Source organism: Rhinatrema bivittatum, unplaced genomic scaffold, assembly GCF_901001135.1.
Source record: "Rhinatrema bivittatum unplaced genomic scaffold, aRhiBiv1.1, whole genome shotgun sequence".
NCBI classification, from domain to species: Eukaryota; Metazoa; Chordata; class Amphibia; order Gymnophiona; family Rhinatrematidae; genus Rhinatrema; species Rhinatrema bivittatum.
Genome location: NW_021820839.1, coordinates 134,334 through 160,624, shown reverse-complemented (window position 1 = coordinate 160,624; position 26,291 = coordinate 134,334). Strand labels below are relative to the sequence as shown.

At 43.9% G+C, this 26,291-nt stretch overlaps 1 protein-coding gene across 2 annotated transcripts in view; it reads right to left on the bottom strand.

Moving 5' to 3' along the window:
* Positions 1-6: 6 nt before the first annotated feature.
* GADL1 (glutamate decarboxylase like 1) overlaps positions 7-26,291 on the bottom strand; it is a 143,432-nt gene continuing 117,147 nt past the window's right edge. The window contains exons 14-15 of one of the 2 annotated variants that reach the window (XM_029586456.1): positions 3,286-3,396; positions 7-316 (exon numbers count right to left, since the gene is read on the bottom strand). In XM_029586456.1, the coding sequence (XP_029442316.1) occupies positions 281-316; positions 3,286-3,396 (147 nt within the window). In that variant the 3' untranslated portion in view covers positions 7-280. Of the gene's footprint in view, positions 317-2,770; positions 3,397-26,291 lie in introns of those variants that run through there. The other variant, XM_029586455.1, reaches the window with a different exon arrangement.

The window sequence follows — 26,291 nt, the reverse complement described above, 5'->3', positions numbered from 1 at the left end:
GAACACTTAGGATCTGATGTTAGTAGCTCGTGGAGAAAACCTGAAAATCTTGAAGCTATTGTGGTTAATAATCAACCAATGGGTGAAAATTGTTTTTATTACTACTGCTGCATCCAAAGTAGTTAAACAAATATGTTAAGGTTGGGTTGCGCTGGTTTTTTTCTTCATGATTTCTGATGGTTCATTACTTATTCTATACCTGTCGAGGAAGCAATAAGACACAGGCTTCTATGACCTTCACATTGTTATACAGTGTTCATTGATTCTACCGCAACTGAAGTCACACCTTGAAGCCCGGCAAAGAAGCTCGGTTGTGCTACATTGAACAACATAATATTGAAATGAAGAAAATCAAAATATTGCACTGAATACACAGTTTTAAGAAATAGATAAAAAGGTGATGCAAATTGTTTATTATATTGATTGCTTGGTACACCTTCCCATTGAACAAGAATGTTAAAGCTCAAAAGGCAATATTTCAAAGCAAATGTGCTGATAAGGGAGCTACGACTGCTCATGCTCATCACGGCAAACGGAGCTAGGAGCTTCTTCAACTTTGCAGCTACATTTTAGGTCCTTGTATAAATATGTGCATGATTTTGGGTCTTTTATTGTAGTAACATTTGTTTCACAAAGACATTTTGAAGGTTTACTTTGTACTCAAAACTATTTAGATATTGTTCCCAGCACTTCTCCCCGAACTCTTACCCCATATCCAGGATAAACCTTCAGAATGATTAAAAGTCTCATTTTTTTTTTTTACCAGTCTTTACATTTTGCACAAGAAACCATTTTTAATATAGAAAGTACATGAAATCTAGGATGGCACTAATTACAAGAGTTTTTGCAATATTTTTAATAGGCAGAAAAACAAAGTACACTATAATTAATAACACTTAAACAATCTGATTGTCTATAATGTTTCTTAAGACAAAAATATTTTTTCTATACCATTATCCAGCTCCTTAATTATAGAGATATCTATAGAATAGGGAAAAGTAAAGAGTTGGATAATGTGACTTTACTCTGAAAAAGTATTTAATGCTTTCATAATCCAGATTCCACATTTTACTTGTAACATTTGAACTGTTAATATTTAAAGCTATAAACATTTAAGAGATCTGATCTGTAGAGGCTAAACATTAGGGATGTGAATCGTTTTTTGACGATTTAAAATATCGTCCGATATATTTTAAATCGTCAAAAATCGTTAGAGGCGATATATAATAGGAATTCCCCCGATTTATCGTCAAAAATCGTAAATCGGGGGAAGGGGGAGGGGAAGGGGGAGGGCGGGAAAACCGGCACACTAAAACAACCCTAAAACCCACCCCGACCCTTTAAAATAAATCCCCCACCCTCCCGAACCCCCCCAAAATGTCTTATATTACTTGGGGTCCAGTGGGGGGTCCCGGTGTGATCTTCCACTCTCGGGCCACGGGTGCGTTAATAGAAATGGCGCCGGTGCTACCTTTGCCCTGTCATATGACAGGGCAAAGGTAGCGCCGGCGCCATTTTGGTTCCTGTCCCCCGACGTCACGAGCTTAGGAGATCGCGCCCGGACCCCCGCTGGACCTCCAGGGACTTTTGGCCAGCTTGGGGGGGCCTCCTGACCCCCACAAGACTTGCCAAAAGTCCAGCGGGGGTCCGGGAATGACCTCCTGCACTCGAATCGTGTTGCCGTAATGCAAAATGGCACCGGCCATATGGCCGGCGCCATTTTGCAGTACGGCAATATGGCCATACGGCCGGCGCAATTTTGCATTACGGCAACACGATTCGAGTGCAGGAGGTCGTTCCCGGACCCCCGCTGGACTTTTGGCAAGTCTTGTGGGGGTCAGGAGGCCCCCCCAAGCTGGCCAAAAGTCCCTGGAGGTCCAGTGGGGGTCCGGGCGCGATCTCCTAAGCTCGTGACGTCGGGGGACAGGAACCAAAATGGCGCTGGCGCTACCTTTGCCCTGTCATATGACAGGGCAAAGGTAGCGCCGGCGCCATTTCTATTAACGCACCCGTGGCCCGAGAGTGGAAGATCACACCGGGACCCCCCACTGGACCCCAAGTAATATAAGACATTTTGGGGGGGTTCGGGAGGGTGGGGGATTTATTTTAAAGGGTCGGGGTGGGTTTTAGGGTTGTTTTAGTGTGCCGGTTTTCCCGCCCTCCCCCGATTTACGATTTACACGATATTTAAAAAAACAAAACCACGACGATCCGATTCCCTCCCCCCCCCAGCCGAAATCGATCGTTAAGACGATCGATCACACGATTCACATCTCTACTAAACATTCCTCAGATTTGTCATGTAAATACTTGAGGCAAGAGTAGAGAGTGCTATTTTGAAGCATGGAGCCCATGCATTCCCATAAAAAGTTCATATCCAAGTGAGTTGTAGGGTACGGCTCGTCCTGTAAGGGGCTATAGTGACAGCCATAATTGGAAAAATACCTACATATTCTTATATCCTTTCACACAGTATAACACAGCTGGTCATGTGAACCGCCTGCCTTGCCGTTACGTAATCAAGCGAAGGCCTACTGCATTTTTGTCACATTATCTTCCAGTCACATTTCAAGTAATGCTTGTTTCCACTGTAGTTATAGATACCCCCACCCATCAATTTGGAAAGATATTTTTAGTTTCACATGAGTACTTAGAACGTTTCCAGCCTTCTTACTGCAATTTGATGTCTAATCTGAAATTGCAATTAAATGGCTGGCTAGGAGCGCGAGACAACTTTTGTCCTGGAAAGAACACGCAGCATTGCGGCAAGTTAAGTCCCCGTGATGCATTATGTCCATGAAACACCATCTGGTGTCAGAATTTTTTTTTTTTCTTAATTGTATGGCTCATGCACCTTTCGGTTAAATGGGGCTCTTTTGAATTCTGGTATGTAAAAAAATTTTCGGCACCTCCAGGGCTGCACATGGACATTTTTCATAAAGATTCATCACATTCATATTTCTTAAGAACACCGTTGTTTGTTTTGCACAAAGGTGGATGACAGCGTGGACCTGGGGACTATAACATCCTAGGTCACTGCCAGGCTTGCCGACACCTTCATATACTATACCGAATTGCTAGATCAGTGTTGGCTTATTTTAGAGTACCACAAGAATTGCTTGCAGGTTGCCTCTCGCTTTTTTTACGTTTTATAGTAATTTACATGACATAAACATTCTTTGTAAACAGCCATTTGCAGCACTTTGTGCTGTTGACCCACAGCTATAAGTCTTTGCCAAGTAAATGAATTTCATCCAGCAGGAAGTCCATGTCCTCCCGGCTCACCTGGGGGCTGATAACTATCTGACGGAAGAAGTTTACTTTCTCGCGGTGAGGCTGGTACCCCAGCATCATGCTGCCCTTCCTCATCATTCTCTCCTTGATGACAGGAGCAACCTGCAGAGGAGAGGACACAACAAAGTATGGTTTATTTCAAAGTAGTCTTGCTGACGAGTCTCAGTCCAGTGGTGGAAGCAGGCTAAGCAACAGTAGCTATTTTTCATACTGAAAATCTCAAAGTCCCAAGGGTGAGCTTGTCGTCCATTCAGGTAACACCAGTTTTTTTTTTTTGCCAGCAGGCAATAGAGCATCGACACGAAAAGCAGTTTTGGTTAAAGCTTCATAATTTGTTGATTTGTTTTTGCACTGCCAAGGGCACATTTTCTCCCAAATATATATGTCTTATTTCTCTGTAGAAAGAAACAGCGTGCACTGTAAACTGGATCTGCACAAGAACAGTGGTGACCACTGAAGTGTGTTTTCCCTTCACAAAGGGAAACTTCTGGCAATCCCAGAAGTCTGTCTTGTAAGCTGTAGGATGCTGTAGCAGCATTACATTTTTCAGGCGGGATCTCTGTAGACATCTGAGCAGCAGATGCTTCACTACCGCAGATGGCCTTAGGGCTCTAAAGTCAGTCATTAGCTTTGGTAATATGGTGAAAAGGTTTTAAGTTATCATTACTGGAATGGAAAAGAACAAGTACTGTTCAAAATAATAGTCCCCAGGCTGATGATCTTGCCCAGTGGCAGATCTGCATTGAGCAGGAGTCCTGAAGTAACTCCCAGACCTAGCTTCTGGCACAGAAAAATTCAGAGCCCCACCTAGCTGTCAATAGCCATGCAGCTGCCATCCCAAAGATATATATTTTTTTGAACGCCCATTGGCTGAGAGGAGGGTCCCTAAATGTTTCTATGAAATAGATTGAGGGAATGAAAGAAAAACAGAGACAATGGAAGAAAGACACGGAGAGGGAGATCAGTGAGGGAGAGAAATGTGACCTTTTATGATTCTTTGTATATGTTCTCTTTCCTCCTCTTTCCTAACCCTCTAATTCATACATGTCCGTTTCTCAAACCTCAGCATATCTATCCACCCTCCCACCCCTCCACCTATATTTCCATGAGCCAGAAAATAGTCAGGTCCTCTCCTCTTGTCATCAGCAACTGACCCACTACCTCCTCCTCCCTGGATCTCCATTTCTCCTCCTAGTCCTCTGTCTCTTCCTTGTTTCCCCTTCAACGTCTTCATTTTTCTCTTGCTCCCACCTCCTAGTCCTTCCTCCATCTCTTGCTCCTCCTCAGCCCTTCATCAGTCTCTTGTACCCTCCAGGCTCTGTTTTGCTTCCCCTTTCCCAGGTATCATTTCTCTTGTCTCCACAGTTTCCCTCTCATGTTGTAAAATGCCAGTGCTACAGCATAAGTGAGCCATGGGCGTGACGAGTGCAGGCAGGAAGTACCTCTGCTACTTAGACCCCTTCTTCCACCTCTCTCGCAGTCTCTTGGTTGTGAGCACTTGCACTAAGAAGAAACAGGAGAAGGTGGAAACAGCGCCCATCTGCTTAAACTGGAGCACTGGTAACTGGGAGTTTCATGCCCTGCAGGTGAACTTTCTTCGTCTCCTCTCAGGACTGAGGGTCTCCTTATATTAAGCAACCCCAATCTGTGCGCTATAGGCCTTTATCTGTTGCGGGTTACCGTGGGCAGAGGATCCCACGGATGCAGCATTCACAACCCATGGGAGGCAAGGGCGTGGCACTCGTTACAGAGCAGTAACATTTACGGGTGGGTTTCAGGGAATATTTATACTATGTCTGCGGCCCCCTGCTGATGATTGTGGCTCATTCGCAGAGGGAGCAGGTTGAGCGCTAATCAAGGAAACCACTTGTGGTCATACATGAAGGACACATGATGCCTCGGCTTTAAGATTTCCTCCCTTCTCTCCTCCTGAACAACAGGGAACAGGGTGGATAAGTTTCTGACTGCACTGGAATCTCAGGTGTGGAGGAAGGCAAGCCAGGAAAAAAACAGCAAAGATGAAAATAAATACATGAATAATAAATAGTCCCTTTGCAGTAATTTGCCACAAATTGTGCATCCCAATGGCAAGTTAAACAGTTCATATATTTTCCAAAAGATAAACCACATCCTCTGAACTGCCAGGGAGGTGATTCTCAGCACATCTTGGCTTCCAATACAGTTTACATTCCAGGTAGGCATATTCTTGGCTTTTACCCAATTTGCTCTATTTACTTAAATATGACTTTTCCAAACATTACACATGTAAAAATGAGCATATCTGAAAGCATATTCCATATTTTAGAAACTTTGAACATACGCGCATGTACATATGTAAAAAAAGGGAGGGGGAGGGGGTATTCCAGGGCAGGGCTAACATTTATGCTGGAAAGTAGCCATTTTAAAAGACACACTTGTACATTTTGTACAAGTACAAGATTACACCTGTAAATTATCTGGTGTAAGCAATAATAAACATGCTTAGGTCTTGATGAGCTGTGGAAGGAATGGGTGAACTGGTGGACTATTTTGTAAAACTGGTCATTTCACTCATGTTCATATGTTTTACAATACATCGACTTATGTATGTAAAAGCTGGCTTATGTAAGTCCTATTTTATTTTCACACATAAAATATAGGCACTTAGGTTTTTTTAAATAAATGAGTAAATTATGTGTGCTCAGTGCATTGATGTACGTGGTTTCAATGCATTGCATGCAGTCATGCATAAGCCTCCATATACCCGTATGTTGTGGGATAGATATGCGCATATTTTATAAAACATGCATATATCATACATGTGTTTTGTAAGTTTGCTCGTGGCCACATACACATGTATAAGCCACTGCGTGCAGTTGTTTGAAAGTATTCTCCTTGTTTTCTGTTGCAGTCTACCATTCATTTGGAGAGTGAGAATTGTAATTACCGTATTTTTCGCTCCATAAGACGCACTTTTTTCCTCCCCAAAATGGGGGGAAAATGTCTGTGCATCTTATGGAGCGAATGTAGCGTCTCTGCCTCTCGCGTGCCGTCCCCCGCCTCCTCCCAACTCAGCCCAATCAGCATGGTGGCGCAGGTGTGTCGTCTTCTGCCGGTGGAACTTGAGCTCCCTGCCGGTCTGCTGTTCCCAGGGTGCATCTTACTGCGAGGGTTGGCGCGGCGCAGGCCAGACATCAGCTGCTTGAACTGCGTGGGCTACGGAGGCCCCTCCAGTTCAGATGGCTGGCATTTGACCTGCGCCATGCTGGCCTTCGCAGTGGGATGCACCTCAGGAACAGCAGACCGGCAGGGAGCTGTTTGAACTGGAGGGGTCTCCGTAGCCCACACGGTTCAAACAGCTGATGACTGACCTGCGCCACGCTGATCTTCGCAGAGAGATGCACCCCGGGACTGGCGGGGAGCTCGGGCTCTGCCGGAGGACCTCACTTGCAGTCCAAAGTAAGAACTTCACTCCTTGTGGTTTGGATGTATTGGACGGCCATGGGGGTGGTATACTGCCTGGGATGGAGGACACATGACACAGACCAGCAAATAGAATTACTGCCTGTGCTGATTACGTGGCTACCTTTTGAAATATTAGGAGCAATTGCTCTCCTAATCAATGTAAAATAGCCCTGACTATTTATTATTGAACTTTGGAGCAGCCATGAAAGTTTAAAATAACTGGTGTGAGAGAGCTGTGTGTATGAGGGAGAGAGTCTGAGTGTGTGATTGTGGGTATGTGTATATGTGAGGGAGAGCTAGTGAGTGTGAAAGAGCCTATGAATGTATGTGAGGAAGAGAAAACCAGTGAGTGTGAGTACCTGTGTGGATATTCTCTGCCTTACTATAAAAAACAAACCAAAAAAATATCCTATGGACAGCCACCAGGGGGGAGCTCCATACAGAGCCCATCATAGGCACAGAATGTTTTTTTCTTAATTTTCCTCTAAATCCTAGGTGCGTCCTATGGTCAGGTACGCCTTATAGTGGGAAAAATACAGTACCACTGGAAAATATGCCAGCTCCCTGAGTCACATAGTTGTGATGATTTTGTTAATATTAGTCCAGCATACACTACTCTGCCAGATTACTGCATTATGTATATTAGCAATAGGCATATTAATACAATCAATAACAAAATAATTTTTCATAATTCAGAAAAGACTTAGATATAGTTAAACTGTACTTTACTCATAAAAATTAGGATTGTATAGAAGTGCCTTTAAAAAATGGTGCTTTTTGAGGGGTAGATTTTCAGAGGGTTACACACGTATGTTACACGCGTAACCCCCGAAAACCTACCCCAAATCCCCCCCTGCGTGCGCCAAGCCTATCTCGCATAGGCTTCCAGCGCGCGCAAAGCCCCAGGATGCATGTAAGTCCCAGGCTTTCCTGGGGGGGGGGGGCGTGTTGGGGGGCGTGTCGCGACCAGCGCATCACTGGGGGCATGTCAGGGGGCATGACGTGGCCGGCGCGTCTTCTAGGGCAGGGCACGCAGGCATGGTTCCGGCCCGGGGGCATTCCGAGGGCGTGGCCGCGGTCTCCGGACCAGCCCCCGCACCGGAACATGGCGGGCCGGCAGCCGGCCCGGTGCGCAAGTTACGCCTGCTTCGAGCAGGTGTAACTTTCGTGACAAAGATAGGGGAGGGTGTAGATAGGGCCGGGGGGGGGGGGGGGGGGGGGGGGGTTTAGGTAGGGGAACGAAGGCAGGCTGCGCAGCTTGGCGCACGCAAGCTGCCGACTTTGGGCAGCCTTGCGCACGCTGATCCCGGATTTTAATGGATATGCGCGGCTATGCGCGTATCTATTGAAATCCTGCGTACTCTTGTTCGCGCCTGGTGTGCGAACAAGAGTACGCGTGTGCGCAACTTTATAAAATCTGCCCCTAATTCTTTCTATTTTCCTCATATGCTAAGAGATTTTAAACAACACAGAGCTGCATGTGCACAGTGATGCAACACATTACACTTATCTTCACGGACAGCCCAAAATTATATGGAGGGCCAGGTTTTAAATCTTTGTGACTCACGTGAATGTCCCATATGGAGAGAATGTTTATGTGCTGATAAAGGCTGAATTGGTCAATCAAAGTGACTGAATAGGACGTCTCCTGAATGTAAATCATTGCCAGGCCCTCCCATACATTTTTCAAGGTGGTTCACTAAATCTTTTCTGCCATTGTGTATCTATGAGGGGAACAAGGTTAGTGTGGGAAATGCATGTGCCAGAAATGATTTAACTGACTATAAATTCCTTGAAAATTCAGCACATTCAATAGGAAAAGAGTCTTGTAGAGTGGAATAGTATGAACTTTAGAAAGAATGGAAGCTAATACTTAGCACTTGTACTACCAAATGCACAGCAGGAACAGGACATGCTGCCACCTGAATGCAAAGCCATGCTGTATTCCTTCAGGGTATCTCCCCAAACTTGACAAATTAATGAGATTCCTGGGAAATTTAGATTTGAGTCACAGGATACATTTCTGTGCTTTAATCATTTAGCTAGATAAACTACAGAATAGCAGGACAGCAGTTTGCAAATTCTTTTAAATGTGCACAGATTTGAGTTAAATAGATGCAAGTCAGTTTTCTTGCACGGTTTTGAAATGGTGCAACTTTTGTCCTAGAAGTTCATTTTTGGCATCTTCAGAAAGAGAGCCTATTCCAGGGAAGCAAGCAAGACTTGTACAAAAGAGAAACATTTAAGAGCTAAGCAAAAGTTCCATAGTACTGTGTTTGCAAGTATTGCTGGTAAGAGTATTTAAGGGATGTGCTTTTTGTTTGAAACAAAACAATATTGTTTCAAGTTGTTTTCAAAAAGAAAAGATAGAAAAATCATGACATTTCATTTTTTCTTTTCTTTTTATGTGCATTGTTTCTGAATTGGCATGTGCTATTTGCAAATAGTGCGCACAAACTACTGGAAAAAAAAAAAAGGAAAACGCCCAAGGAAAAAAGCCCCCAGTGAAATGGAATTCAGATGAGAATGTTCCCCCAACAAAACAAAATGTAATCACATTTATCAGCCTGCTCACTTCTCATTTTTTCCCTCCTAGAAGTTGCAAGCAATTCAGTCATTGAATGGAAGAAATATAACTCAAACTTGTGCAAGCAAACTGACCTGCAGGCTGATGCCCAAAACATAATTCTGAATTTGAGAATCCCTAGATCTTCCAATTATTTTTGCAACTGAGATATGTCTCTTTTTAATCTATATATAATCTAGATATGCCATACATTTTGAGTAGATATACAACTCTTTATTTGGAACCAAAGGTATCTTAGCAATTATTGAAGACTTCTTAGGATTACCCCAACAACACAGGCCTGAGAGAACGCAAACTTATTATAGCTAGGGATGTGAATCATTTTTATAATGAATTGAAATATCGTATGATATTTCTAAATTCGTTATATATCGGGTAAAAAAAGAAACAATCACTTTTCTCCCAGAATTTTTGTAAAAATCGTTTTTCGGGTAAGTGCGTGCTAACAAAAAAACGTTTATTTTTGTTATTTTTTGCTATTTTTTGTTATTTTTTGTTAGTGCGTGCTAACTCCCGTTAGCGTGCACTAACCCAAAAACCGATTTTTCAAGAAAAAAAATGGGGATCCACGGGAAAATCTCATTTTCCCGCGGCCAGACGAACCCAAAAGCGGGAACGATTGGGCACCAGATTCACATCCCTAATTACAGCAGTGAAACTAAGCAGCATCAGGCCTGGCTAATATCTGGATAGGGGACCACCAGGTTACAGAAGACAATGGCAAACCTCTGCAGTATCCTGTCAAGAAAAGGTCACAGGTAATTTGGTGGAGAAATGATCAACTTGCCTTCAATGCCCAGAAATGGATGTAAAGTGAATAGGAAAAACAAACAAACATATTATTGCCTTGAGCCTAAACAATTATTCATTCATTTACTGGATTTATATTCCGCGCTTCTTAAACTAAGTGCAGATTATTATCAAAAGCTGGTTAAAAAGAGAAGTAACCATTGGTGGAACAGCAGAAACAAAATAGGAGGAATATAGGTGTCTTAAAGTGGTACAGTTACAAAGAGCAGAAATGCAAGCAGTTTATAGTATAGGCAAAACATACAATAGAAGCATTCAAAGACAGACAAATTTTGCATGATTGCAGTAGTTACAATTACATGAAATGTAAGGTATCATTGGGATACATTAGGGATACAGTGTCCAGGATGGGCACTAGGCAGTCACATGAAATTCAGGAGCTTTCTTAAGATCATGATCACACGCTAGCCATATGTGAAGGGGGAAACCAAGTTCTAGTGGTAGGGTGCAGCTCAAGATATGTTCCTGTTGCAAGCAAACTTGACTTCTTTGAGGGATGGCATCTGCATGCAGTTCTTGTGTGAGGACCATAGGGGCTCTGGTGGGATGATATCTTGATAGACGGGATGGGAAGTATTACGATCCTTGATTCTGCAGTGGTTTGAGGGTGCTAAGGAGCACTTAGAACCTGGATTTGCAGTGGATTGGGAATCAGTGCAGGTCGGCCAGTACAGGTGAGATGTAGGCTCTCAGGCTTCAGTTTGCCATGAGATGGGTGACTGTTTTCTACACAAACTGAAGTTTCAAAATGTATTGTCTTGGGATGCCAACATACAGGGAGTTACAGTAGTTTAATGGGAGAGCATGTAAGCACAGACTACAGTAACTAGGTCGGTGGGGGATAGGAATGACTATGTGGCAACTATAGCATAATTGCCAGATGGCACTTGGGTCATGGCTAAGATTTGATATTTCAGTGCCAGGGAAGGGTCAAGTATGATGCCAAAGGTTTTCATTTTGGAGCTGGTTTGTAGCGGTGCGCCAGTAAAGAAAAGTGTAGAATATGGTGCTTGGAAACCCAGATGATTTCAGTCTTTTGAGGTTCAGCTTGAGTTTATTTTGGGTGGTTCCACAAAGAAGATTCTTGATCCACAAATAAGCCTTAAGTAAACTTGAAATGGGAAAGAAGTACTCTCGTAGTAGGTGCCATCAAAGTGTTTAAGATGCTATTCATCTCTATAAACTCCATTATGAAAAGTATTAGATTTTAGGTCCGATTTTAAAAAGCATTTAGAAGCTTAAAATCGGGTTTTACTCATGTAATTGCACATTACTCGAGTAAGTGGGTGTTTGAAAATTGCTACAATATCTGCCATTGAATCGTCCATAGGATTCACTCACGTAAGTGCAATTTACTCAAGTAAACAGCTTTTGAAGATTGCTATGCCAGTATTTACAATTATGTGTACCTCCTTTGAAAATTGCCTCCTTTATTAGCAAGTGATTATCTCCCAGCAATGTTTCACCTGTCATCACTTTAGCATAGTTTGTTAGGGTTTAATGTGCAAATGCATCTCAATGGAACTGTTTGTAATATAACAGTGCATAACTTTGGCTCTCTATTGTTGGTGAAGCAATCAAATAACTGTTGTTTTTATGCTACAGAAAAGAACAAAGGCAACATTTGAACATGTTGCAGTAAGGAAATATGTTTCTGGGAATTTATAGCTGCACATTCATCCTCTGTTGTCTTGCCAGTGAAATGTCCATTTGACAGGCAAAAACATATATTGCAATCACTGGAGCCTATTTGCAAACGCTTTTCTCCAATTCTGTGTCTATGGGAAAGAAGCTTAATAAATCAAGCCCATTGTGAGATGTCTGAGACTGGAATAGCTGTGCCACATTGTTTGTCCCAGAGAGTGAGATCTCCTGTACTTTAGCACTAGTACAGAGTCCCAGTGAATGCTGCTGTAGAGGGAGTGTGCTTCAGAATGCAGTTGGATTTTGGTGTCTGAAGTAGCATGTGTGTGTGTGTGCAGCTGTGCTGAAGGGAGTTACGAAAAAGAGTTTACAGGAGGCATGGCTGAGTGAAGATTGTTGATAAAGCTCTGAGCACCTGAGATGAAGAGGAGTTCTTCATCTATAAGAAATGGTCACTGTGGTGAGGACAAAGGAGCAGTGGGTAAAAAAGGGATCTTCCTAACACACACTCAGGCTGATGCAATATCGGCGCGTGTTAAACGGGCGCTCATGACTGAGCGCCTGCTCTCTTAGGGCCGGATTTTAAAAGCCCTGCGCGAGTAAATCCGGCCCTATCTAACCCCCCCAACAAAGGTAGGGGGGGTTAGATAGGGCCGGGGGGGTGGGTTAGGTAGGGGAAAGGAGGGGAAGGTGAGGGAAGGCGGAAGGAAAGTTCCCTCCGAGGCCGCTCCGATTTCGGAGCGGCCTAGGAGGGAACAGGCAGCGCGCGCCAGACTTGGAGCGTGCAGGTTGCACAAATGTGCACCCCCTTGTGTGCGCCGACCCTGGATTTTATAAGATACGCCATGGTAGAAAGGAGGCACTAGGGAAATTTTTGTTTCCCTAGCGCCACCTAAGGATCGGGCCCCCAGGAGAGGTGGCTGACAGCGGGTTTGGAAAACGGACACTCAATTTTGTAAGCATCCATTTTCCAAACCTGTGCACGGCCACGGGTTAGAAAAGCGGACGCTTGTTAACTGAGCATCCGTTTTCTTAACCTGACCATGGGTGACCTTTTTTTTTTTTTTAAATTTTGTTTTACAGTTCTCCTTTTTTCACTTCCTTTTACTTAATATTGCCATGATATTACGTAAAAGGAACAACAAAAATGCAGTATTTTCTGTTTTTCTGTAAACTTTGGGGGCTCCTCTAGAATTAACGTCTACTCTGGGGCAGGCATTAATTTTTGAGAGTAAAAATGTGCGCATCGTGTGCACATTTTATTTTTATATTGGACGTAATAGTTAATAGCCTCATCAACATGAATTTACATGTGATGAGCGCTATTAGTTTTGTGCATGTTTAAACATCCATTTTGGATGTGTTAATTCCCTTATTGCATGAGGGATTTTAGACGCACGTCCAAGCACTGATTAAGTCGTGCGCTCAGCCAAGCACACTATATTGTATTGGCCCGACTTTGAGGGAATTTAATTCCCATTGTAAATTTCCCCATGAGAGAGAAGAACCCTAAGTAAGGAGATGAGAGGAGAAGGCACTATAATAGCAAGGGAAGCCAAGAATAGAAGGCACACTTTAAAATCCTTGTGCGTAAGAGGAAAATCTGTGAAGTATTAAGAGACACCCCGTTCCCCCTCCTCCAAGGATCTCTCAGTACATTTGTAAATTCTATGTCCCAACACACAGCACAGCTATTAAAGAACCATGTTTACTCAAATGTTCCTGTAAATAACTTTTCCCTTTAAATAAAAGTCAATAGGGTGTGCACTTAAAAAATGTCTTTTGTTTTTCTTTTCTTTTTAATTTTGTTTCTTGTTTATTTAGTTCTGATGCATTTTTCCAAAGCAAAATAAAACTATGAAAAAATAAACAGAAAAACAAAATGAAACAGAAATCTCCCTCTTTCTGCTCACCAAACCAGCTTAAAGAGAGTTTCCCCCCCCCCCCCCACCACCGCAGCCCCCAGGATCACTCCAACCTCCCCCTATCTCAGCCCTTACTCCATCATATATCAGCGATATCCAGTTGCTCCTGGTTCAGAGTTCTAGTTTTTCAAAATGACTGCTGGTCAAGCCAGCATCATTATGTTGTCTGGCAGAATTCGGCCTTTGATTGATGGCGGCCATTTTGAAAAGTCAGAGCTATGGGGCAAGAGTGACTGGGGATTTATCCTTACTTTATTTATTTATTTTAAATACCTATATTCCGCAACTTCCAAATTTAAGTTTTGTCCAGGGCGTATCACATAAGTACATACATAATACATAAATACAAACAAATATAAAACAAATCACACCCATAAATATAATTTACAATTAGCACATTTCATTAGTGCCTTATGTTTCCTGAAAAAACAACGTGTTTTTAACCCCCTTCCTAAAATCTTTCACATCCTGTATTCCTCTCAACTCCACTGGCAGTTTATTGCAAAGTGTGCTATCTTAGCACTTCAGATAGGTATTAGCTCAAATTGCAATAACATTTTTGCGATAAATGCCAGAATTGTTGTTTTTCCTACCACTCCAGCAGCTTAAAATGGTCCCCTGAGTGGCCTAGCTATCAGGACCATTCTATGAGTGAGAGAGTGAGAGAGAGAGAGAGAAGCAAGCACCTAGCCTTAACATTCTCATACTAGGTAGGTATTTATACCTCTATATGAGGCCTACCTAGTCACTCAAGGTGAGGTTTAGGTATTAGTGTAGGGGTTAGGGGCCACTTTGACATTCAAAGTGAGACGTACGAACAGAACAGTGCTCTCTTGTGAAGATTTGATGACCTTCGGAGTGAGGAAACTCACCCAAAGATGAGATTTGTGCAATGTTCTCTCATCCTAGCTTGATGTTACCCAGGTAGAGAGTCCATCAAGTTAGGTTGAGAGAACATTGCACAAATCTCATCTTTGGGTGAGTTTCCTCACTCCGAAGGTCATCAAATCTTTACAAGAGAGCACTGTTCTGTTCGTACGTCTCACTTTGAATGTCAAAGTGGCCCCTAACCCCTACACTAATACCTAAACCTCACCTCATATAGAGGTATAAATACCTATCTATTATGAGGACATTACAGCTAAGTGTTCTCTCTCTCTTCTCTCTCTCTCTGTCTCTCTGCAAAAACATCATATAGCACAATAAAGCCTTATCACATGGCTTAATGAAAGAGGTGTAGTTAAAGCCATTGGATATGGCTTCACAAATTATGAAGCCAGCCCACTTGGCCACAAATCCTGCCCCAAACTCCTCCCCTTTTTCTAATTTGCATCACACTATGCATTAAAGGCATTTTTTTGCATGCGAAAACACCATATAGCACTTTGATAAATGACCCCCTAAGTTGGAAACCCACCAACCAGTGATGGGGTAAAGACTGGGGTAGAGGGAGATCAGAATTACCTGGGTGCCAAGGGAAGGCTTTCTATAAACCAATTTAGAGGATAGAAGGAGGAATCTGGACGAGGAGGTTGATACTCAGCCACCAAATATCTGGATAAGTAGGACTTATCTGACTATCTAGCGGTCACTAGATAGCTGGGTCAGTCACTTGTTTGGCTATCTGCTTAGCTGGATAAGATGTGGGCAGGCAGATAAGTTATTTGGTTAAGTAGAGATATTCAGCCTTAGATGGATAACTTATCCAGCTAAATTAAACCTGCTCAATAACAGGTCTAAACTTAGATGGATTAGACTTATCCATCTAAGTAGCAATTTCTATGGGGATGTTCAGCAGTATAGCCATGCTGCTGAATATCCCATGAGACAGGGTCATTCTTCATTCTGCGATGGACTGTTATTGCATGCGTTAGGGCCTTATCGCACGCGATAACGGCTGCATTGCGGCGATGCCATGGAAATCAGGGGAATGAGAGGAGTGTGGGCGGGATCTGTGCGGGGTTATGGCCCGGAAGCGCTGCCAGCGATAATGTTTTCCACACTGTCGCCAGCAGCACCACGGGAAATAACACCACCTTTTCCCATGGCACTATAGGTGCGATAGTGTGCAGCGCGGCCGCACCGCAGAGGGTGAAACTGCACTGCTGTGATGCATCCGGCTGTCTACAATCGCCCCGCCCCTTTTTTTGGCAACTCATCATTCTGCTATAAATATAATACATAACTACAAATGCATATAGCAGAATGATGAATCTAGGTTTAAGTTTGTTGGATAGCTTCTGAATATTGACCCCCAAAACATATTTTTTTAAATGATGATGGCGGTAAAGGGTTTCCAAATGAAATGAAAGAAACATGAACAACATTTTGTTCATTTTCAAGTGACCCTACATCCCTAAATATCAGAGCACTTTTTGGAATCTTAACTACTGGATCTGTCTGGCATATTTTAAGGTCTTGACTAAGATGGACAGTACTGCCACAGAGAGGAGTGGACACCCTTAACATTGAGTATTTTCACCTGTTTTCCACAATAGCAGCTAAATGACCACGAGTTCAAAGAATCCTAAGACCATTCAGACGTTCCCCCTAAAATCTGGCTATATGACTCTAAGAAAATATTATGCAGCAGATGGATATCTGCCATTCATTCTCTTTTTGATAAATAGCAAGTGGACACATCCCAGGAAATTGTGCAGCCCAATCCACTGGATTGCATGGCAAATTAATTTAAATAATTCAGAACTTACTTAGTACCCAAAGAGTACTTGAGAGTGTTTTACAAAATTGCTACTAGATGTTAGTGGCAACTAAGGGCATTGATCCATTAAGACCTATCCCTAAAGACACAATGGGGGAGCGGGGGAGAAGCCTTTGTAAATAAAACCCTTTATGTAGAAAACCCATTATCTGGCTTTTTACAGGATTTTCCTTTTTTTTTTTTTTTTTTTTTTGACCGCTGGGAAGGGCCAGGCAGTCCAGAGAGATTTTCAAAATGTAGGTGATGAACAGTGCATATATAACAGAGCATGTCTGAAACATATGCATGAATCTGATGATATTGCATGCCATCTGTGCTTTATTTAACTATAAAATACAGTTTTATGTATTTACTATAGCTGTAAAATTAGGATGATGGGAAGTATAACTGAGCCCCCTACAAAAATTGTATTATGCAATTATTCAAATTACTGACAATAAATAGATGAGTTTCATGGTTCGTTCAGCACGTTTAAAATATATATATTTTTTCTCTTTTTTAATATCTCTGTTTTTCTAATGTAGCAAAATTGGTTACAGACTTAAGCAAAATTGTTTCCTTTGGTACTAATTAAAACAAGCCTTGGCTATATGTCAGATGTCATCTTAGCTGGGGACAATCGAAAGAGCAAATGTTTGCACTCTAACCATGTCTTTGTTCCTACGGCCAAACTTTAAAAAAAAAATAAATCCAAACATGTTTTTTTCTTTTGTCTAGAGTATGCACTGGGCCTAATTCCCTGAACCACTAATAAATTAATATTGTAACTGCCTGTGACTGTTTCCTTCATGTTGTATTGTACAACCAAAGAGGAAATAATTACATTTGTCAGCAATAACAGTAAACCACTTCCACATTACTTTCAGCTACTGAACTAGAGATTTCAGGGGATAAAAGCGAGGCCTCTTTTATTTTGCTCTTCAGATCCATTTCCCTTCACATTTTATCAGAGGTATCTTATTCCTTGGACGGCTAATGCCTGCGTCTGTGCCCTCTGATCCAGAAGAGAGCATTCTCCTTTTTAGCAGATTAGTTATAAGATTTCTTGCCTACAGTACATGATATTAAAAAGATCTCCATACTGTGGAATGATGATTTACCCATCCTGATAGTCTTATACTGATTTTGCTAAAACTGTTCCATTGCCCAGGAGTAAATGTAAATAAAAACAAACAAACAAAAAAGAACAATATATATGGTGATACCTTTTCTTTGGAGTAACTTAATGTGTTTCTAGACTAACTCTGGTAGTTGTCACTCTCTTCCTCAAGTCAGAACAGAAAAAGTAACAGATGACCTTACCAGAAAATGTAAGTGAACATTAGTATTTTATTCCTTGTGTTTTATTTTTCACATCATATGTAAAAAGCTAGCATACAAAAATGTGCTTTTTTTAATCAGGATTTTTTACAATTTATGACATGGCATATTTTTCTTGTGTATAACTTTATTGCACAGTTAAAAGTGTACACACTGTAGAACCATAGTTTCATCAGGAATAAGGCTGGGTAATTTTGCTCGGGTGAATCACTTTTGAAAATTGTCCTTCGAATGAATTATCACAAATAATTACAAATAAATAAGTACAGGCACAACTATTATTGTTCATTGTGCTTTAGTACGTGGCGTATGTTTTATGAATACCCTCTTCTTTCATGACCATCTTATTTTTCCTTACAGTTACGATGTTGACTACAGTCCTGGATTTTGTTCTTCTGCCTTCAAGCAGTTAATGTGGTAGTATTGGTTAAGTTTGCAGGAGGACCTTGTGAGAATGGAAGACTGGACTTCGAAATGGCAGATGAAATTTAACGTGGACAAGTCCAAAGTGATACATATAAGGAAAAATAACCCTTGCTGTAGTTACACAATGTTAGGTTCTATCTTAGGAGTTACCACCCAGGAAAAAGATCTAGGCATTATAGTGGATAATACATTGACATCGTCGGCTCAGTGTGCTAAGGCAATCAAAAAAGCAAATAGAATGTTAGGAATTATTAGGAAAGTAGTGGAAAATAAAACGGAGGATGTCATAATGTCTCTGAATCGCTCCATGGTGAGACCGCAATTCTGGTCACCGCATCTCATAAAAGATATAGCTGCACTGGAGAAATGCAGAGAAGGGCGACCAAAATGATAAGGGGCATGGAACAGTTGCCCTATGAGGAAAGGCTAAAGAAGTTAGGGCTGTTCAGTTTGGAGAAAAGAAGACTGAGTGGGGATATGATAGAGGTCTACAAAATCATGAAAGGACTTGAACAAGTTAATGTAAATCAGTTATTTACTCTCTCAGATAATAGAAGGACCAGGGGGCACTCCATGAAGGTAGCAAGTAGCTCATTTAAAACAAATCGAAGAAAATTCTTTTTCACTCAGGGCGTAGTTAAGCTCCAGAATTCATTGCCAGAGGATGTGGTTACAGCAGTTAATGTAACTGGGTTTAAAAAAGATTTGGAAAAATTCCTAGAGGAAAAATCCATAAACTGCTATTACGGTAATTAATAAGCAATAGTAGCTTGTGATTTATCTAATGTTTGGGTACTTGCCAGGTACTTGTGACTTGGATTGACCACTGTTGGAAACAGGATACTGGGCTTGATGGGCCCTTGGTCTGACCTAATATGGCTTATCTTATGTTCTTATTTGTGTCTTCCAAAGGCACTCATGAAATGACTTAGCAACTTTTCCACCACCACACCATTTTGCCAGCCATGATAAAGGTAATTTAAAGACTACCTGCACAGGTGCATTAGGACACTGGTGGGGTAATTTTTACCTGCAAACTTTACACTAGTTTTCAAAATAAAAGTGTGCACTTTCACTTTGAAAATTATCCCAGGAAAACTGCTGCAAATATTCACTCCTACTACCTTGCCCAGGTAGCTTTCCAGAGGAAACACTGGAGCATACATTTGAAAGTGAAAAAGTATGATGGGTATAGTTCCAAAACCCTCCCCAAACCTACATTCCTGGGAATGCCTCCTGTCACTGCAGGTTAAAGGACGTGCACTGGAGCCATACGCATGGATATTTATCTGCATATAGGGGTAGATTTTACAAAATTACGCACACAAGTACTTTTGTTCACGCACCAGGCGCAAACAAGAGTACGCGGGACTTTAATAGATACGCGCGTATCTGTTAAAATCCGGGATCGGCGCGCGTGAGGCTGAGCAAAATCGGCAGCCTGTGCGCGCCGAGCCACGCAGCCGGCCTCTATTCCCTCCGAGGCCTCTCCAGACCCTGGTGATGGGACATGGCCTTGAGTCAAGGCCTAGGCCTTGGGCCTGGGCCTAGACTCAGGCTTAAGCCCTAGGACCCAGCCTCGTCCAGGCCCTGGCATTGGGCCCAGGCCTACAATAGACTGGGGCTTTGGTGATAGGACTCAGCCACAACCAGGTCCTAGAATATAACCCAAGCCTAGGGCTCACAGAAACATGATGGCAGAAAAAGATCATATGGCCCATCCAGTCTGCCCATCCATCCAATTAATTTAGCATTATAATTCTTATCACTTCCTTAGAGATCTTCTGTATTTATCCCATGCTTTCTTGAATTCAGATACTGGTTTTGTCTTCACTACTTCCACTGGGAGGCTGGTCCATGCATCCACCACCCTCTTTGTAAAGAAATATTTCCTAAGATTGTTCCTGAGTCTATCTCCTTTCATCCTCATTGCATGGCCCCCTTGTTCTAGAGCCTCCTTTCCATTGAAAAAGGCTCCCCTCCTGTGCATGGAAACCTTTGAGATATTTGAATGTTTCTATCATATCTCCCCTATCTCATCTTTCCTCTTAGGTATACATGTTTAGATCTTTAAACCTATCCCCATATGCTTTAGAACAATTACCAACAAAAATGTCAGTATCTACCTAAGAACATAAGAACATAAGAAATTGCCATGCTGGGTCAGACCAAGGGTCCATCAAGCCCAGCATCCTGTTTCCAACAGAGGCCAAACCAGGCCACAAGAACCTGGCAATTACCCAAACACTAAGAAGATCCCATGCTACTGATGCAATTAATAGCAGTGGCTATTAGGGATGTGAATCGTTTTCCATATCGTCTTAACGATAGAAATCGTGTGGCAGGGCAAGAAAATCGTCTTAGGCACGATTTTTTAGTTAAAAAATAGTTAAAAATCGTTTTTTCCGATTAGTGTGCACTAACTCCGAGTTAGTGCGCACTAACGGGAGTTAGTGCGCACTAACTGGGAGTTAGTGCGCACTAACTGAAAATGATACAATTTGACACTTTTCAGGTCAGTTAAGGTCAGTTTAGGAATGAATATGTATTCCTATTGGCTGCCCTCTTATTTATTCATGTTACCAAGTTTCCTACTGACAGTATATGGGGGATGGGAAATGGAAACAGTTGGTAGCTTGACAAAACAAGTAATGTGTTCAGTCAATGTGACTAGAACTTGTGCCCTAACCCTGATACCAGGGGTATTGTGATCTTCCTGCACACAGTGCCCTATCCCTATTAATACCAGGAGTGTTGTGATCTTCCTGCACACAGTGCCCTATCCCTAATACCAGGGGTGTTGTGATCTTCCTGCACACAGTGCCCTATTCCTGATACTGGGGGTGTTGTGATCTTCCTGCACACAGTGCCCTATTCCTGATACCGGGGGTGTTGTGATCTTCTTGCACACATCCCGATATCAGGGATAGGGCACTGCATGCAGGAAGATCACAACACTCCTGGTATTAATAGGGATAGGGCACTGCATGCAGGAAGATCACAACACTCCTGGTATTAATAGGGATAGGGCACTGCATGCAGGAAGATCACAACACCCCTGGTATCAGGGATAGGGCACTGTGTGCAGGAAGATCACAATACCCCGGAGGAGTGAGGGTCAGGCAGCTCCCCCCTGTCTGTGAAGCCAGCCTCTCACTAGTAATGCAGGGAGGGAGCTATCTCAGACTTCACCATCCTCCCCCCCCCCTTACCCACACACCATTCACTAGCTGGGACATGGGGGAAGTCAGGAGTGAGGGTCAGGCAGCTCCCCCCTGTCTGTGAAGCCAGCCTCTCACTAGTAATGCAGGGAGGGAGCTGTCTCAGACTTCACCATCCACCCCCCCCCCCCCCTCACCCACACACCATTCACTAGCTGGGACATGGGGGAAGTCAGGAGTGAGGGTCAGGCAGCTCCCCCCTGTCTGTGAAGCCAGCCTCTCACTAGTAATGCAGGGAGGGAGCTGTCTCAGACTTCACCATCCTCCCCCCCCCCCCTCACCCACACACCATTCACTAGCTGGGACATGGGGGAAGTCAGGAGTGAGGGTCAGGCAGCTCCCCCCTGTCTGTGAAGCCAGCCTCTCACTAGTAATGCAGGGAGGGAGCTGTCTCAGACTTCACCATCCTCCCCCCCCCCCCTCACCCACACACCATTCACTAGCTGGGACATGGGGGAAGTCAGGAGTGAGGGTCAGGCAGCTCCCCCCTGTCTGCGAAGCCAGCCTCTCACTAGTAATGCAGGGAGGGAGCTGTCTCAGACTTCACCATCCTCCCCCCCCCCCCTCACCCACACACCATTCACTAGCTGGGACATGGGGGAAGTCAGGAGTGAGGGTCAGGCAGCTCCCCCCTGTCTGTGAAGCCAGCCTCTCACTAGTAATGCAGGGAGGGAGCTGTCTCAGACTTCACCATCCTCCCCCCCCCCCCTCACCCACACACCATTCACTAGCTGGGACATGGGGGAAGTCAGGAGTGAGGGTCAGGCAGCTCCCCCCTGTCTGCGAAGCCAGCCTCTCACTAGTAATGCAGGGAGGGAGCTGTCTCAGACTTCACCATCCTCCCCCCCCCTCACCCACACACCATTCACTAGCTGGGACATGGGGGAAGTCAGGAGTGAGGGTCAGGCAGCTCCCCCCTGTCTGTGAAGCCAGCCTCTCACTAGTAATGCAGGGAGGGAGCTGTCTCAGACTTCACCATCCTCTCCCCCCCCCCCTCACCCACACACCATTCACTAGCTGGGACATGGGGGAAGTCAGGAGTGAGGGTCAGGCAGCTCCCCCCTGTCTGTGAAGCCAGCCTCTCACTAGTAATGCAGGGAGGGAGCTGTCTCAGACTTCACCATCCTCCCCCCCTCCCCTCACCCACACACCATTCACTAGCTGGGACATGGGGGAAGTCAGGAGTGAGGGTCAGGCAGCTCCCCCCTGTCTGTGAAGCCAGCCTCTCACTAGTAATGCAGGGAGGGAGCTGTCTCAGACTTCACCATCCTCCCCCCCCCCTCACCCACACACCATTCACTAGCTGGGACATGGGGGAAGTCAGGAGTGAGGGTCAGGCAGCTCCCCCCTGTCTGTGAAGCCAGCCTCTCACTAGTAATGCAGGGAGGGAGCTGTCTCAGACTTCACCATCCTCCCCCCCCCCCTCACCCACACACCATTCACTAGCTGGGACATGGGGGAAGTCAGGAGTGAGGGTCAGGCAGCTCCCCCCTGTCTGTGAAGCCAGCCTCTCACTAGTAATGCAGGGAGGGAGCTGTCTCAGACTTCACCATCCTCCCCCCCCCCCTCACCCACACACCATTCACTAGCTGGGACATGGGGGAAGTCAGGAGTGAGGGTCAGGCAGCTCCCCCCTGTCTGTGAAGCCAGCCTCTCACTAGTAATGCAGGGAGGGAGCTGTCTCAGACTGGTATCAGGGTTAGGGCACTGTGTGCAGGAAGATCACAACACTCCTGGTATTAATAGGGATAGGGCACTGTAAGAGATGACTGTAGTAGATTGAATAAAGATCTGATGTTTCTGCTCTCCTCACACCAAACAAAAACAACACACAAGCAGAGAAGCCCTTCTTACAAAGCTGAGCTAGTGAGTTAAGTAGGAGGAAAAGTAAACATACTGGTGCCAGTGTGGCTACTTAAAAAATACACTTACCAACAATCAATTACATATATTTGAACTGTGTACAGTTCCAGCCAGGACCACCTTTCTAAAATGCACAGTGATTGGCAAATTCAACATGCACTAGCATTTCAGGTGCCTGCTAACAAAAATAATAAACAAACAAGTTCTAGTCACGTGAGTGCTGATCATTACATTACTTTTTTTGTCAAGCTTCCAACTGTTTCCATTTCACATCCCCCCAACCATATTGGTAACATCAATAGATAAGAGCACAGCCAGCCAATAGGAATACATACATACATATTCATTCCTAAGTGACCTTTACTGACCTGGGAAGTGTGAACACTTTGTTTCATTTTCTGTTGGTGTTCGTTAGTTTCCAGTTCCATTTCCCATCCCCCCAACCATCACCTCAGTGGTAACCTTGGTAATATCAATAGATAAGAGGGCAGCCAGCCAATAGGAACACATATTCATTCCTAACTGACCTTCAGTGACCTGGAAAGTGTTTATTTGTATCATTTTCAGTTAGTGCGCACTAAATCGAGTTAGTGCGCACTAACGGGGAGTTAGTGCGCACTAACTCGAGTTAGTGCGCACTAACACGATTTAACGATTTTTAACGATAAATCGTTAGAATTTCTATTGTATCGTGTTCTATAACGATTTAAGACGATATAAACATTATCGGACGATAATTTTAATCGTTGAAAAACGATTCACATCCCTAGTGGCTATTCCCTAAGTAAACTTGATTAATAGCCATTAATGGACTTCTCCTTCAAGAACTTATCCAAACCTTTTTTGAACCCAACTACACTAACTGCACTAACCACATCCTCTGGCAACAAATTCCAGAGCTTTATTGTGCGTTGAGTGAAAAAGAATTTTCTCCGATTAGTCTTAAATATGCTACTTACAAACTTCATGGAATGCCCCCTAGTCCTTCTATTACTCGAAAGTGTAAATAACCGAGTCACATCTACTCATTCAAGACCTCTCATGATCTTAAAGACCTCTATCATATCCCCCCTCAGCCGTCTCTTCTCCAAGCTGAATAGCTCTAACCTCTTCAGCCTTTCCTCATAGGGGAGCTGTTCCATCCGCGTTATCATTTTGATTGCCCTTCTCTGTACCTTCTCCATCGCAACTATATCTTTTTTGAGATGTGGCGATCAGAATTGTACACAGTATTCAAGGCGCAGTCTCACCATGGAGCGATATAGAGGCATTATGACATTTTCCGTTTTATTAACCATTCCCTTCCTAATAATTCCTAACATTCTGTTTGCTTTTTTGACTGCTGCAACACACTGAGCCGATGATTTTAAAGTATTATCCACTATGATGCCTAGATCTTTTTCCTGGGTGGTAGCTCCTAATATGGAACCTAACATCGTGTAACTACAGGGTTATTTTTCCCTATATGCAACACCTTTCACTTGTCCACATTAAATTTCATCTGCCATTTGGATGCCCAATCTTCCAGTCTTGCAAGGTCCTCCTGTAATGTATCACAGTCTGCTTGTGATTTAACTACTCTGAGTAATTTTGTATCATCTGCAAATTTGATAACCTCACTCATCATATTCCTTTCCAGATCATTTATATATATATATATGAGGCACTCCACTGTTTACCCTTTTCCACTGAGAAAATTGACCATTTAATCCTACTCTGTTTCCTGTCTTTTAACCAGTTTGTAATCCACGAAAGGACATCCCCTCCTATCCCATGACTTTTTAGTTTTCGTAGAAGCCTCTCATGAGGGACTTTGTCAAACGCCTTCTGAAAACCAAAGTATACTACATCTACCGGTTCACCTTTATCCACATGTTTATTAACCCCTTCAAAAAAATGAAGCAGATTTGTTAGGCAAGACTTCCCTTGGGTTGATTGTGCTCCATTAAATCATGTTTTCTATATGCTCTATGATTTTGATCTTGAGAATAGTTCCCACTAGGGATGTGAATCGTTTTAGGACGATTAAAATTATCGTCCGATAATTTTAATATCGTCTTAAACCGTTATGGAACACAATACAATACAGATTCTAACGATTTATCGTTATAAATCGTTAGAATCGTGAGCCGGCACACTAAAACCCCCTAAAACCCACCCCCGACCCTTTAAATTAAATCCCCCACCCTCCCGAACCCCCCCCAAATAACTTAAATAACCTGCGGGTCCAGCGGCGGTCCGGAACGGCAGCGGTCCGGAACGGGCTCCTGCTCCTGCATCTTGTCGTCTTCGGCCGGCGCCATTTTCCAAAATGGCACCGAAAAATGGCGGTGGCCATAGACGAAAAAGATTGGACGGCAGGAGGTCCTTCCGGACCCCCGCTGGACTTTTGGCAAGTCTCGTGGGGGTCAGGAGGCCCCCCACAAGCTGGCCAAAAGTTCCTGGAGGTCCAGCGAGGGTCAGGGAGCGATTTCCCGCCGCGAATCGTTTTCGTACGGAAAATGGCGCCGGCAGGAGATCGACTGCAGGAGGTCGTTCAGCGAGGGTTCCGGCGCCTCGCTGAACGACCTCCTGCAGTCGATCTCCTGCCGGCGCCATTTTCCGTACGAAAACGATTCGCGGCGGGAAATCGCTCCCTGACCCCCGCTGGACCTCCAGGAACTTTTGGCCAGCTTGTGGGGGGCCTCCTGACCCCCACGAGACTTGCCAAAAGTCCAGCGGGGGTCCGGAAGGACCTCCTGCCGTCCAATCTTTTTCGTCTATGGCCGCCGCCATTTTTCGGCGCCATTTTGGAAAATGGCGCCGGCCGAAGACGACAAGATGCAGGAGCAGGAGCCCGTTCCGGACCGCTGCCGTTCCGGACCGCCGCTGGACCCGCAGGTTATTTAAGTTATTTGGGGGTGGGGGATTTAATTTAAAGGGTCGGGGGTGGGTTTTAGGGGGTTTTAATGTGCCGGTTTTTTGATTTTTTAACGATTTTTCACGATTTTTCACGATATTTTACCCCCCCAAACGGCAACAATACGATTCCCTCC